This window comes from Xyrauchen texanus, chromosome 27 (assembly GCF_025860055.1).
Source record: "Xyrauchen texanus isolate HMW12.3.18 chromosome 27, RBS_HiC_50CHRs, whole genome shotgun sequence".
Lineage (NCBI taxonomy): Eukaryota > Metazoa > Chordata > Actinopteri > Cypriniformes > Catostomidae > Xyrauchen > Xyrauchen texanus.
The window spans coordinates 29,568,509-29,584,488 of NC_068302.1; the positions used below are offsets into that span (position 1 = coordinate 29,568,509).

Here is a 15,980-nt window from a genome sequence, read left to right on the forward strand (position 1 = left end):
AAGAAACAGACATTTGACTACAGATAATTGGAAAAGAGTGTTATGGATCTTAACCCCATCAAGCTTTTGTGGGATCACAGTAGAATAGAATAGAATACTTCCCTGTGAATGCCAGAATGCCAAGGATCTGCAAAGTTGTCATTGCTGCATGTGGAGGATGATTTGATGAGAACGCTTTGAAGTAGTTTAAGAATTTCTGAAATATTTTTTCTAATTGTAATTTTTCATGTTATTAATGTCCTGACTATACAATGTGATCAGTTGAATGCCACTTTGGTGAATAAAAGTTACAATTTCTTTCCATAAGAGCAAAATCTGTACATTATTCCAAACTTTTGGCTGCCAATGTATAAAAAAAAATATCCACACAAAAGACACAAACTCATATCACTCATATTTACCTTTTCAGAATCTAAGTCTTTTACATTTGCCAGTATGAGGTGCCATGTGTGTATCTTGATCGCTTTGGAAATCTGCTCAAAATAAGACAATAGATACAGTTACAGTAAATTCCAGTAGATGTGTACACATTATGCACAATATACGATCTAAATATTATATTGTATACAATAGAATATAAAACTGAAATAGTGCATATCCACATGGGGAATGTATTTTTTTGTTGACAATTGACAATTAAGTTGAGGTCCTGGTTGAGCAGAAATACAGCATTGGGAAAGACACTGCACAAGTGTCTGTTGATCTTGGATTGGATTGCTTTGAATCGTAAAATAACTATTTGCTCATAAAATAACTAGGGTGGGCAGGATCTTAAAAAATATTTGTGGCCCGATTCAGTGTCCTAGACCAGTAGAGATCCATTTATTCCATTTATTTATTTTTATTCATGATAAATTAAAGGTTTTTATATTTGTGTTGCATTGTCTGTGCACATGCGCATACTATAAGGTCTTATTACAAGAGAAACCTGTGGCAAATTTGCAGGACATCTGTGTCAAGATCAGCCAGCAGTCCCCACAACTGCCCACGCATGACCACTGCAGATAACTTTCTTTCATACACTCTTTCAGTTTATGCCTCTAAAATGCTGGCTATTTCGTCTGACTTCAAATGAGAGTGAAAGGGAGATTTTATTGAAAGCTGTCTGTGTGGGAAGAACGAAGGATGACTTAATCCCCTCCAGGCGTGAAATGAGAGAAAAAGAGAACAGACAACTTATTTAACACCGAAAGTAACACCTGACATTGAATATGGGTGAGAGAGAGTAAGACAAAAGCACAGCGAAGAGAGCAGGTGAGATGAGATTAGACATATAAAGGAACAGAGAAAAAATGGGATGGACAGAAAGTGACTAACATGTTGGGAGGAGTGAAGGGGTCAGTGAGAGAGTGAGTCTCATTTTCCCCATTCTCTTTCATTGCATAGCAAAGAGCAGCATGGACATTCTGTTAAACATTCCCTTATGCACTCCATGGGAGAAAGTTATAACAGTTTGGAACAATGTGTGTAAACTAATTTTATAAAGAGTCAGTCAGCTTAACATAATGGAGAGTGATAAAGGGTAAGAGAGAAATATGGTTATGGTTGGGAGGGAAAGGAGGGAGAGAGGAATTGCCCTCTTAGAGTTAATAAGTCTGCAAACATGAGAGGTCATGCAGAGATGAACGAGACATGAGACAAGCTCTTAAACAGCCCAAGATCTCACAATGAGTGGACACTGATACACATACACACCTGCACAAACATACACTGTGTGTACACCCATTCACATCATCCTCTAGTCCTCCTGTGTGAGTCCTTGCGTTTGTCACAGTGATACATTTGCCACTGGGGTAATTGGTTTGGCTAATTAAATGTTTCTGCACGGCTGATCTAAGAGGCCACACGGCTGTAATTGGGAGGGAAATTCAATCTTCTCATCTCTGCCCTCTTCATCTGGAACTTCAGGAGGCCATTTTGAGATGCAGTATCTTCTCCACTAGAAATGTCAAAGGCAATAAAGTTCATATAGAAAATACATTCTACGGCAATTGTAGACATGTTTTACATTATGATTGACAGTAGAGGTCTGCGCAGGCCTTAAAATGAAACCTGAACCCAATCTATACCTGAGACCGTGTGGCCCAACTCTACCAGGCACGAACGATACTGTCGGATTATAAGCCCGAACCCAACCCGAACCCAAAATCGCTCACTTTCTTTATCATTTCTTCTCCTATCAAGTACTGTTGCGATAGGCTATATTTTATGCAAGCATACAGGCAACATTCATAACAGTATTGAAATAGTAAACACACAGTTTTAACAAGGCACAGCAGCCCCTCAGTACATTAGAGCAGACCGTAAAAAAGCATTGACTTAACGTTTATGCAATGAAATTTTGCTTGGTGCAGAACAATCTGGAATAATACTAAACAATGCAACAGTCCTGAACTTGTTCAGAATGTTGAATCTTTGTGACAACTGTGCTAAAAACAGTCAAAGACATTCGTCCAGCCAAATTTGGTTGCTTAGGAGACCTGGCTGGAGTCACTCAGCACACCCTGGAATTGAACTTGTGACTCCAGGGGTGGTAGTCAGCATCAATACTAGCTGAGCTACCTAGGCCCCTGAATATGTATTTTCTATGCAAATAAACTACTCTCTGAATCAAAATTCTGAATATAAAAGAACCAGTTTAAATCTGAATTCTGAATCTGAAATAACTATTCTGTATCTGAATTCTGAATCTGAAATAACTATTCTTTATCTGAATTCTGAATCTTAATGAACACTTGTGAATCAAATTTTTTTTATGTAAAAGAACTGTTCTGAATCTCAATTCTGAATCTAAATTAAATATTCCAAAACTAATTTCTGAATCGAAATAAAAAATTCTAAAACAACTATTGTGAATCAATTTTCTAAATCTAAATGAACTCCTGTGAATATAATTTCTTAATCTAAAAGAGAGGTTCTGGATCTGAATTTAGAATCAATAGAACTATTGCAAAACTAGATTTTGAATGTTAAAAAACATTGGGTTTTGAATCTACAAAACACTCACTAGCAAATCACTGCACACATTGCTTTGGTTTTTAAGCATTTTATTTATGTGTCTTTCTCTCTCATATGTTTTGTAATGTTAATTTAGGTTTGCTCTCTGAGAGATCCATTTAAGGTGCTACAGGTCTAACACACATTTTTTTTAGTCCTCATTACAATACATGTTGTCTCTTCGTCACACTTCTGCATCCTTAAGCACCATGATTGCTTTAGTTAGTCCCCAGCCTGCTCTCAATGTTGATGTTAGCCCATGGTGTGTTCACCAGCCATCAGCGTCAAAGTGTGTCAGTGAGAGACAGAGGAGCTCAGGAGGGGGCGTGGATTAGCCCTAGAGCATGCTGAGGAAGAACTAAAACACACAATCCCTCTCTCACACATGCACAAAACCCTAATCATTTTTAATCCATCTCTCACTTAGTCTATCCCTTTGCTTGCTAACACACATCCTGTACAACCACAAACACACATACACACACACACACACACACACACGTTTGGTAAATTTATGCTAATTTAGCCCTCTATGTTAATATGGTCCCTTTCTGACTGAGACTGAAGTCACGACAATTACAAAGAAAATTCTAGAGATGAAAATATTGTCTCAGGAAAGAGAAAGAGAGAGAGCGGAAAAAGGAATGCTCTGCCAATTTCTTCTGCTCTTTCTCCCTAGCCTTGAAATCAAGACAAAGCTCAACTGGCATCTCTCCTCTCATGGTTTGAGAAACAGACTAAACTTGAGCCTGTACTGGAAACTTTTTAGAGATAGCTGTGCTTATTGTAAATATGACCCTTTGAAAATGGGGAACAGAGTGTTTGAAGTGGTTAAGGGGACTGTAGTGTGGCAATATTACCCTCTGTTCCTCTCACAGGTAATGTGCAGCAGGGATGGAGTGGCTCTAAAAACAGACCTACATTAACCCATAACAATGGATCGTCACAGAGGTTAAGATCTGACTATAATATAACACAAATATAAAACAAAATATTGCCTGCTATACATAGTTTGATTTGTTCATTTTCACTGTATTTTAATGTATTATAATTCAATCTGTGTGACATACTCCAGTTTAATTTGAACAGCATTTCTTTAATTTAATGTTAGAAGTTATGTAAAGTTACAAATATTATAGCAATAAAAAGAAAATAAAAAAATATTATAAATGAATATTTAATGAGTTCGCTTGCTCATATAATCCTTGTCATAAGGGTAAACGGATTTGTTGAGCTGTCCAGTGTATGGAGGGTTTGAGCTGTATATTCTGCAGTCTGAAATCTAGTCTATTGTCTTATAAGAAATCAGTTAATGTAATGTTGTTTATGTAGCGGAGATCACTTGAAATATTAAACTACACTCTCAGTTGTCCCGTTAGGAAAAGTCCCGGTGCTCCCAATGACCAGTCCAACCCTGATGTGCAATATCAAGTCAGTTGATCGGGCTGCATACGACACCGTTGGCAGACTGAAGTGGATGGTTTATAGTGTAATCGTGAGATAGCACTATGAAGGAATGTGTTTAGATATAAAGATATCTGTGACAATGGAATGTAGGGAGTATTATCAACAGATGTGTGGTGGCAGTACAGTCGTCATGTCTGGAGACTCAGCAGAGCGAGAGAGAGTGAAAAAGAGAAAGACAGAGAGAGAAGAGGAATGCACTTGTACAGGTCAGCGTCTGTTAGAGAAAAGCATCTGCTATGCAGGCAACGCCCATTTAGAGAATCTCACACACAAGCTTAGGTGATAACTTGTCTGTTCCCTCGGCATAAATAATTTAGTACTTCAACACTAAAAGTGAGAATTTGCAGGCATAGTCAGGGCTGTGTAATCTGAATCGACATGGCATACAGATACAGAGCAGAAAGATAAGGAGAGGATTTTATTTGGGGAGTGTTGTCCTTGTCCGAGTTGCCTTTGGCTTGCTCACTTGGGGGTTCCAGAGACATTATACATGGGAGGAGAGCCATTTGTAGAACAATTTATGGGAGGAATCATAATTCTCAATGTGGTGTCTGTAGTAAAAGAAAGTACAGCCTTTTAGTTAAACGACCCAATCCCCTTTTTGATAGTTTGTTTGTTTAATCTAGAAAGCACTTACACAATAATTGGACAAAAATTTGAATTTGTGTTGCTTTATTTGAGCTTAAGAAGCAAGAAGACATTTCTAAAAAAAAATTATGATATCATTGTTATGAAATTTTAAATCTGAGTTGAAATGTTTTACTGAAACAAAGTATTGACAAGCAGTTTTGGTTGTTTCAGTTTTTTCCCCATTCAAATAGATTGGATCTGTTCTTGTATGCCAATTGCCTGCATAGAAAACAACCAAGTTGGGTATTGAGTGAACTGACTTGCCTTAAAGGAATATTCAGGGTTTAATACAAGTTAAGCTCAGTCAACAGCATTTGTAGCAAAATGGTGTAGCAGAAAAGTACTTGCTATAGTTTACTTCAATGTTGTTTCTTCAATGTCAAATGTACATTTTCAAGTCAATCACTGAAACAACACCTTGAGTAAGAAATATTATGAATAATACTTTATGTATGTGTACACCCATACGGAATACTGATAATTCACCATTGCTTCACAGAAAATCAACATGATATAGTACAGTATTTATTGGTATAAATATAGTACCAATTTCGCTTGTAATAAACAAAGACATAGATATCCTGTAATAGTACATTAATATAGATATGAAATAACAACACTCTTACATACATATGGTCTCTAATGACCTTTTAGTTGAATTTGTGTGTGTGTGTGTGTGTGTGTGTGTGTGAGAGAGAGCTTGTATTTATCACTTTGTGGGGACCAAATGTCCCCATAAGTATAGTAAAACCCGAAATGTTTGACATTGTGGGGACATTTTGTTGGTCCCCATGAGGAAAACGGCTTATAAATCATGCTAAATTATGTTTTCTGAAACATGTTTTTAGAACGTTTTCTGTGAGGGTTAGGTTTAGGGGTAAAGGTTTGGGGATAGAATATACATTTTTTACAGTATAAAAACCATTATGTCTATGGAAAGTCCTCATAAAACATGGTGTGTGTGAGTGTGAGCGTGTATTTATCACTTTGTGGGGACCAAATGTCCCCATAAGGATAGTAAAACCCAAAATTTTTGACCTTGTGGGGACATTTTGTCGGTCCCCATGAGGAAAACAGCTTATAAATCATACTAAATTATGTTTTTTGAAAATGTAAAAATGCAGAAAGTTTTCTGTGAGGGTTAGGTTTAGGGGTAGGGTTAGGTTTAGGTGATAGAATATAAAGTTTGTACAGTATGAAAACCATTATGTCTATGGAAAGTCCCCATAAAACATGGAAACCAAACGTGTGTGTGTGTGTGTGTGTGTGTGTGTGTGTGTGTGTGTGTGTGTGTGTGTGTGTGTGTGTGTGTGTGTGTGTGTGTGTGTGTGAGTGTGTGTGAGTGTGAGTGTGTGTGTGTGAGTGTGTGTGAGTGAGAGTGAGTGAGTGAGTGAGTGAGACTAAAGAGGTGTTGGCATAATGGATGTGGTACAGGGGGTAGAATGAGGTCCCGGGTCACTAAAGACCCAAGGTATGCGTTTAAAAATTCAAAATATTTGTGTGGTTTAATACAAGTTAAACTCAATTGACAGCATGTTGGCAAAATGTTGATAACCACAAAAAATTATTTCAGCTTTTAAAAAAAAAATCCTAATAAATTGAGGTTATAGTGACACTTTTAGAATGGAAGTGAATGGGTCAAATTTGAGGATTTAAAGGCAGAAATGTTAAGCTTATAATTTTATAAAAGCACTTACATTAATTCTTCTGGTGCAACTCAACAAATTAATTGAGCTGTAAAATTGTTTAAATAATTTTTACACTTGTTTTATGGTTTACAGCGTTTTGTTGTCATGGCAACACAGTTGTAAAATTGTTTATAAATTTACACAGAAAAGGTTAGTAAGAGATTTCATCACTCTAAAATCATGTTAACACACATATTGTTTACATCCTATGGCTATACTTTTGAAACAGGGAGTATTTGAACATTTACGGATTGGTCCACATTAGATTATAAGTGCCTCACTGGAACCCAGATTTTTGCTTTAAAAAAAGAAAAGAGGGAAAATTTGAAATACGTTTTTGTGTTTATGAATATTATGCCACAAATGCTGTCAATGGAGATTAACATAAGAGGACCCAGAATATTAATTTAAAGGGACTTTAGGGGTTTGTGAGGTACTAAGCTGTCGAAACGATATGTATTGTGAAAAGAACTATATAAATAAAATCTTACTTAACTATATAGAGAGGGGACAGGGTCCAATGAATAGACCAGTACAGATGTATGAGGAGAAATGCTTAGAGAGAACAGAGAATGATAAAAATAAATACAGAGAGAATGGATAAAGGGATAATTGTACTGGTGGTAGGAGAGGAAAATAAAGCCATGAGAAAAGAAAAGGCCATTGTAAAGCACAGAGCAGAGGAGGACAGTTGATGGTGAGGAGAGAGAGAACCTCTAATGGACTAATGAATAGTGTGTAAATGAACCAGGCCTCTTTGAAAATATAAAATGAGGGGATGAAAATGGAAAGAGCAGGTGATGGTGATTGAAGGGTTGGAGGAGGATGAGAGGGCCGTTGTTTATCAGAGTGATGTGCTTTATCGCTTTGCTGACCAGAAGCCGTGCCAAAAACTCAACATTTGTGTGGTCTTTGGATTCTTATAGGAATTTACAGACCAGAGAAATGCTTTAGTTGGATCGGTTTTTATGAGTTATTGGATCTATGTGAACAGAACTCCTACGGAGATGAAAACACACAAATACCGTTGACACACACAGGATACGTCTGCATCGCACACCTCCTACCACCTATACATTCCACTTTCACTCTTTCTGTCACTCAATCTCTCTTTCTCTGTGTGGTTTCTCTTGCCTTCTCACTCAAGTTCAATTTTCAATTGAAAGCATTATTGGCATGGCCACCCAATATTCTGGTGGAGCCAGAGAACACTACAACAACATTTAAATTTGATGTCAAAGACGTGACCTGGATGGAGTGCTTTGGCATTTTGCTTGGTGGCCTTAGGTGTGGGCTACCCAAGTTTGAATCTAACTGTGTGTCATTTTTTGCCTCGTGACATTTTATGATCCCACTCTTTTCCCTTGTTTTCTGTTTCCTGTCTACAGTCTCAGTGTCTTTATTAATCAAAAGGGAAAAGGTCCAAAATAAAAGGGAAACAATTCTATGTTAATATTAAATATATATTTATGTGTCTAAAATAAAATAGCAAAGCAGAGAAAAATTAGAAATGAACAATCAGCACTTTTGACGAAAAGGTATAAATCACCAAGGTAATACTGACATTCCTCTGTGTGCTCTCTCGCTCTCTCTCTCTCTCTCTCTCTCTCTCTCTCTCTCTCTCTCTCTCACACACCCCTTCCCTGAAAGTAAAAACCCTGTGAAGATGTGAGCATCTGGAATAACACTCACTCCCACCTCTCTCCCCCTTCAGCTCCTTCCACACGTCCTCACTCACTCTCTCCATCCGATAACAGATGTGATCATGTATCCTGGTTGCCCACAGGTTGCTGCCCATCAAATGGTGCCACTCTGGCGGGCACACATGGGGTACACTGGGGGGGGGGGGGGGCAACAGCACGCAGGGGCATGACATAAAGCATCTCACTTTCATGTCTCTTAAAGTCCGTCACAGGTGCAGAGCTCAAACATGTGCATTCAATTGAAGCACGGTTTAGCTGAATAACTCACTCTGGCGTGCCACTGGTTTGCCAAGTGAATTGTTTGTACAGATGCAAACAATCCTTGGAGCAAAATTGAAAAGTGCTGAGAATTGTGATGTCATTCTGAAAGTGATTCATTCCAGGGAATTTGATTTTAGGAATTCTTTCTATTTCTTCGTGTTGTTTTTTAGGATGAGTGCCGTAACTATATGAAGGTTCTGCTCAGCCGGCAAGGCGGATTGTTTATCTGCGGGACCAACGCCTTCAATCCATTATGTGCCAACTATACAGTAAGTACTGCATACATGAAACATACTTGAATATATTACACACACAAATATATATTCTGTCAAATAATCAACCCCTCTGGCCTGTTATAACCACAGTACCCTGGCGACCTTCTTGGGTTATATATACAGTATTTAATGGTACTTGCTAACTGCTAAGGCAACTAACATTTATTCTAAATTTGTTCTCTACACGTAATCAGTAATCTTACAGTTCAATCATTACCTTTACATTTAAAAACAAATTGCTTATCAAAAAAAATTGCATCACTTAATCTACTCAACTAATACATGACTTGTATTACACATAGTGCACAGCTAACTAATATTGCCATATGTTCAGCTGAGTATGGTTCTTTTCAAGGTTTATAATCTCTAAACTAAACATCTTATGGAGTTTTTTCCTTGCCAAAGTTGCCTTTGGCTTGCTCACCGAGGGCTTAAAACATTAAAGCTTGATCTTCTATGAAGCTGTTCACTATGTGTATTGTGAAATGTGCTATACAAATAAAAATGACTTGATTGACAAATCCCATCCCTAGCTCATCCTCCACTGTTTGTGCTAGGGATGCACCGATCTGATACCTGGATTGTTACCGGCACCGATACTGATGTTTTGAAATGTCTCTGGTATCGGTTTGACGAGCCCGATCCAAATACGATATGATGTGTTAGTCATGTTCATTTCTGTGACGCCATTAAAGACAATTAAAGTAGTTCATATGTCACGTGAATTTTATTCAAAGCCACTTGAAGATAGCTCTGTGAATCACAAAAACCGATCGGGATTGGTATCGGCCGATACTGAGATTTCCAATATCGGAATCGGATCGGAAGAGAAAAAGTGGTATCGTTGAATCCCTAGTTTTTGCTACAGACATGATTTTTACCTTAAATCATGCACTTAATTAAAATACTCAGACGATAAAATGGGTGAAACATCCCTTACATTTTATTTGACCCTAGTCATATTTAGGGAGTGGGACCAAAATATTGCAGAAACTTGATGGAGGGCTCTTTTGATGTAACCCAGTAATCAACCACCCGGAAACCTCTAGCAAAATCTCTAGCAACTGCATAGCAACATGCTAAAAACAACCTTTGCAACCCACAGTGCAACACATTCACTCATAATACATAAGGACTGTGGTGACAAGTTTTGAACACTCAAATTTTCTTTCGAAATGGTATAAATCTAGCTTTTCGTAACATTTTCCACACATTATTTATTATATGCAGTCCATTACATTTCTCCATAACACTTTACAATAAGGTTGCATTCGTTAACTTCAGTTAACGCAATAGTTAACATGAACTGACAGTTAATAATACTTTTACAGCATTTATTAATCTTGGTTAATTTTATCTCTACATATAGTAATATATCTATTTTTAACATTAAATGTTGTGTATTCCAATGTTAAGTAGTGCATCATTAACTAACATGAATAAACAATGAACAATAGTTTATTTTGATGAACCAAGATTAATAAATGCTGTAAAATACAATTGTTCATTGTTAGTTCATGATAATGCATTAACTAATGTTTACCAATAGAACCTTATTATAAAGTGTTACCATTTCTCACACAGATGTCAATCTTATTTGCCTTTTTGTTGCTTTTTTGCTTAAAAACTTTGACAATACATCATATTTTTATGCTCTATTTCCAATATCACTCTTCATGACTGAGGCATCATTGGGTCACAACACATGCCTAACCACAATGTGGATCTCTCCAAGACCCCCAAGCAGAAAACATCTTCTCTGCTGTTTGTTTTTACTTTGTATCTCCACTTGCATACCCGTCAATACTCCCAAAAGCAGCAAGCTGTTTGTGATGACCTCAAGAGCAGAGAGCTGTCATTAATCGGACAGTGATGTGGTTTTCAGTATGTGGTTGTTTATTCTAAGAGAATGGTAATGCCACTCATCAGAAACACAGTTTGAATCCAAAACTCTTGAGTGTATGTGTGTTTGTGTGTGTGGGTTGCCTTCCATCCATCTGGCCAGTGACTCTATCACCCCCAGCATACGTGAGTCACATTAATGGAGGGTCTTAGCCACTACAGCTGCATCTGTGGCACCAACTTTAATGCCCATAAACATTGCACCTGAGCACCGCTATTACTGCCTCGCATATCTGATCCCCTACTTCTCAACCAGTCACATTAATGATGCACAATCTTCAGGATAAAAGAGAAAAAATACATAATTACTAGTCATTCACTCTGCTGGATTCGCAGTGTTCCATAGCTTGAGTCTTTCAGGGCAAAACACACACACACACACACACACACACATAGACACATATGGACATGCATCAAGAAACGATTAAGGGAATTAGATAAAAGTTTGTATATGCAAAAATTGAGGACTTAGTCTTTTGGGTTTGAAACACGTTGTTGCATATCTGAGTAGTGAAAAGAATTATCACACACCTGTAATGCAACATTACACCTGTCAAGAGTTTGAAAGGCTCTCTAGAGACATAAGAGGATGGAGAGAGTCAGAGAGAGAATGATCACACACGTTTATTTATAGTTAGTTTTAATGGTCTGAGAGTAATTCATTATTTCTTTCAGCTGTAATTGTACTATTAACCGCCTGTGGATGTTTTTTTAATAATTTTGTATGCATGTTATTCTAGCTCTGCTTATGTTAGTTTTGCCATTCTCTCTCTCTTGTTTTTTTTATGTCTGGAATAGCAAACTGTATATTTGAAAAGATTACATGCATTTTGCAGGTGCTCATTGTCCACCAATTTTCTGTACATTGGACCTTGCAAGGTTGACTTTTTGCCTCTAAATAATGAATGTGTTTTCTCTTTCTGTGTGTGTCTGTGTGTATGTTGTAGGGAGACACTCTAGAGATGGTTGCTGAAACGGTCAGTGGGATGGCTAGATGCCCTTATGACCCAAAGCATGCCAATGTGGCCCTGTTTGCAGGTGAGACTGCCGCTATCTCTTTTCCTGTCTTTCTCTTACTGCTGAAAAATGGCTTGATTTGAAGTTGATTTGCTGGTCTTAACTGGTTTAAACTTGTCTAATTGTTCTATGAGCCTAGCTAGCTGACAAATGCCCAAAGCCTCTTTAAAACCAGCAAACCAGACCAAGCTGGTATGAGCTGGGGTTATTTTTTATGCCTTTTGCATTAAGACAACGTACATGACTGGAAACCATCTCTGCATATTACAGGAATATATATATAGACCTGTTTGTCAAAGCAGTGTTGTAACACTGATGTTCCTGCAGTTATTCTTTAACTTAATTACATGCCGGTCCATGAACAATATTTATGTGTACCTCTTAATCATACCCATATGCTGTCCTGCACGTTCTTTTAACAGCATTACGCCTTTACTTCTTCCAGCATCAAGGAACCTAAAGGAAATGAAATATTTTTCAATATACGAAGATGCATTACGCTAACGAAAGTATATTGAGACCATATTTTTGGTCTAAAAGTAAGAAAGTGGGATGGACACCTAGTGAGCTGTCTTCTGATGCAGTGTTTTAAGGCACCACCAGATAGATCAGCACTAACAGTATAATCCCGGATAGTCATGTTTGTGTACTCTGTTTTTTGTAGCATGGTTTACATTAAATATATTGCATTGCTAGCTAAGCAACATGCTTAGGCTAAATTCTATTAAAATCAGTCATGATTCGCATCTCTTCTTTGAATCAGTATTTGTGTGGGGTGCGGAGTTGCCTCCTAGGTAGAGCGCTCAATATCGATCATGTATTAGGTTCCATGACGGTTAGACTACATCCACACTAATACGTTTAATTTGAAAAGGCATTAAAGGAATGTTCCGGGTTTAGTACAAGTTAAGACAAATCGACTGCATTCGTGGCATAATGTTGATTACCACAAAAATTTATTTCGATTAGTCCTTCCTTTTCTTTTAAAAAAAGCAAAAGTCGAGGTTACAGTGAGGCACTTGCAATCGAAGTAAACATGGACAATTTTTGGAGGGTCTAAACACAGAAATGTGAAGCTCATACTTTTATAAAAGCACTTGCATTTAATTTTCTGTTAAAACTTGTGTATTATTTGAGCTGTAAAGCTGAAAATCATAATTTTTTAGTTTGTTGTCATTATATCATCATGGTAACAAAGCTATATAATTGACTATAACTTTACACAGAAAAGGTTTGTTAGTGATTTTATTACACTAAAATCATGTTAACACACATAAGACCCTTTATGTCTTGTGGTTATACTTTAGAAAAAATGAGTATTTTAATGTAAAAACAATTGGCCCCATTCACTTCCATTGTAAGTCCCTCACCGGAACCTCGATTTTTCCTTTTTGTTTTTAAAGAAAAGGAGGAACGAGTCTAAATAAATTTTTGTGGTAATCAACATTATGCCAGAAATGCTTTTTATTGAGCTTAACTTGTATTTAACCTGGAACATTCCTTTAATTTTGCTACGTTAACGCCAGGGACTAATACAATTTAAATACAATTTTTGCAGAACCTACAAAACAGCAACAAAGTGATTTTCAATTGTTCCGGAGTGAATACGTTATTTTTAAATGTTGGTAACCGCTTATAAATCAGTTGCCGCCTCTACCTAGGAGGCAACTCCGCACCCCACACAAATACTGGTTAATTTTGTTCCAATAATTTTTTCATGAAACTAAATCCAAAGGGGTTATCACAGTGCATTTTTGGAACTACAACACTTTGTGTTGCCTAAAAGAATTAAACATGTGCTTTGATCCTGAAGGAAACTGCAGCATCACACATTTATTTGCCCAATTGCCTGTTGTGCATGTCGGATTCTGTGAATGAAGACCTTTATAACCACTATGTATAATTACTACATATACATGCATAGCTAATCCAGGAACAAGGAAAACATTACTAGAGTTAAAAAAAAGTACATTTCTCAGTAATTTCCAAGTCTTCACTGAATTATTGTTAGATATGATGCATTTGTGCAGATTTGATGCTGCTGGGTTTTGACTGAGAAGCAGATCTGTAATAAAAATGTAACTTGAATTAACTGTATGGTTGTTGTGATTTTTATGCTGATAAATTCACCACACCAGAAAAATGTATGGTTTATTTTCACTTATTTTGGTGATGCAAGTGGCTTATTTTGGGCTTGTTTTTTCAGACCACATTGCTTGTTTCTTTTGTGAGCAACACTTCAACTGGTATGCATGGCCTGAGGATGCTAGCTTGGAAGACAGCTGCCTGTGTAGGCTGTAGACTGTGAGGCAGATCACTAGGTTTTAGAGAGTTTTATTGTGTGTTGTTTCTACAGAAGGCAATCTCTATACTGCAACAGTGACTGATTTCCTGGCCATCGACGCCGTCATCTACAGGAGTCTGGGGGACAATCCTGCCCTACGAACAGTGAAACATGACTCCAAATGGTTTAGAGGTACTAAAGACATCAAACGTTAGTTGACAGGGAGAGGTAGCTGTGCAGAGTCAGCACATGGATGTAATATTAATGCTGTTTGTGTGTGTATTATTAGTGTGAGAGAGAGTTTAGTATTGTTTGTGTGTTAATGTTTGTGTCATAACTGTTTTTAGAAAGCCCCCTTGTTTTCACTCATGTCAGTTAGTGTCAGGGTCGATAGCCGTGTTAAGATCCACATCTGATTCTGCAGTCAAACTGATATCAACCCCCCTCTTGTACCATCTTCCTTTGCTCCTGTGCTCTGTATCCTGATCTTATCTTTCACTGATGCAGCAGTGTAGTGAAAGCACACCTGTGTTCTGATTCTAACTGTGTTCTTTTCTCTATAACCATATCAAATATTCAATAAAAAATTTTTCCCACACATTTTGAATATTTTAATGTTCAATAATTAGAGAATGGCCATATTGATAGTTCAACACTGTGCAGCGTCATAGTTCAACACTGTGGTTCAGTCAATTCAGCACTTATGAAGGCATGTGACCTGAGAGATCAATAATGGATAATAATGGATCCTAAACAGGAAGTTCTAATGGTTTGATCCTGCTTATTCTTTTTCAGAGCCATTCTTTGTAAGTGCTGTGGAATGGGGGCCGCATGTCTACTTCTTTTTCAGAGAGATGGCCATGGAGTTCAACTACTTGGAGAAGGTGAGAGGCAAAGGTGCATAGAGGAGGAGGAGTGGGCAGTTGTCAAAACAAAAATCACAAATTAATTGGCTCACAGTCTGTGTTCCAGTTCATCACCAAAGCTGTTCAAAAGAGTTCAGGTCTGAGCTTGGTGCAGACAAGATTTCCACACCAAACTCCGTAAACCATTTCTTTATAGACCTCACTTTGTGAACAGGGGCATACTGCCTTCCACAAACTGTTGCCATAAAGTGGGAAGCACACAATTCTGTAGAATGTCATTGCTGTAGCATTAAGATTTATGTTTACTGGAATTAAGGGGCCTAGCCAAACCAATAAATTAGAAGGGGATGTCCACATACTTTTGGTCATGGAATGTAACAAAGTCTTCATTATACACTCACTGAGCTCCTTATTAGGAACACCTGTACACCTACTTATTCATGTGATTATCTAATCAGCCAACCCTGTGGCAGCAGTGCATTATGACAGGCAGATATGGGTCAGGAGCTTCAGTTACTGTTCACATCAACCATCAGAATGGAGAAAAAATTTGATCTTAGTGATTTTGACCATGCCAGATGGGCAGGTTTGAGTATTTCTGTAACTGCTGTTCTCCTGGGATTTTCATGCACAACAGTCTCCAGAGTTTACTCCGAATGGTGCCAAAAACAAAAAACATCCAGTGAGCGGCAGTTCTGCTGATGGAAATGCCTTGTTGATGATGGAGGTCAAAAGAGAATGGCCTGACTGGTTCAAGCTGACAGAAAGGCTACAGTAACTCAGATAACCACGCTGTACAATTGTAGTGAGCAGAATAGCATCTCAAAATGAACAACACGTCGAACCTTGAAGCTGATGTCGGGTTTCACTTCTGTCATTCAAGAACAGAA

At 37.6% G+C, this 15,980-nt stretch overlaps 1 protein-coding gene across 2 annotated transcripts in view; it reads left to right on the top strand.

Annotated features, from left to right (window-relative positions):
* LOC127621234 (semaphorin-6B-like) overlaps window positions 1-15,980 on the top strand; it is a 147,807-nt gene that overhangs the window by 80,289 nt on the left and 51,538 nt on the right. For both annotated transcript variants that reach the window (XM_052094740.1, XM_052094741.1), the window contains exons 6-9: window positions 8,917-9,015; window positions 11,871-11,961; window positions 14,297-14,416; window positions 15,020-15,108. In XM_052094740.1, the coding sequence (XP_051950700.1) occupies window positions 8,917-9,015; window positions 11,871-11,961; window positions 14,297-14,416; window positions 15,020-15,108 (399 nt within the window). The remainder of the gene's footprint in view (window positions 1-8,916; window positions 9,016-11,870; window positions 11,962-14,296; window positions 14,417-15,019; window positions 15,109-15,980) is intronic.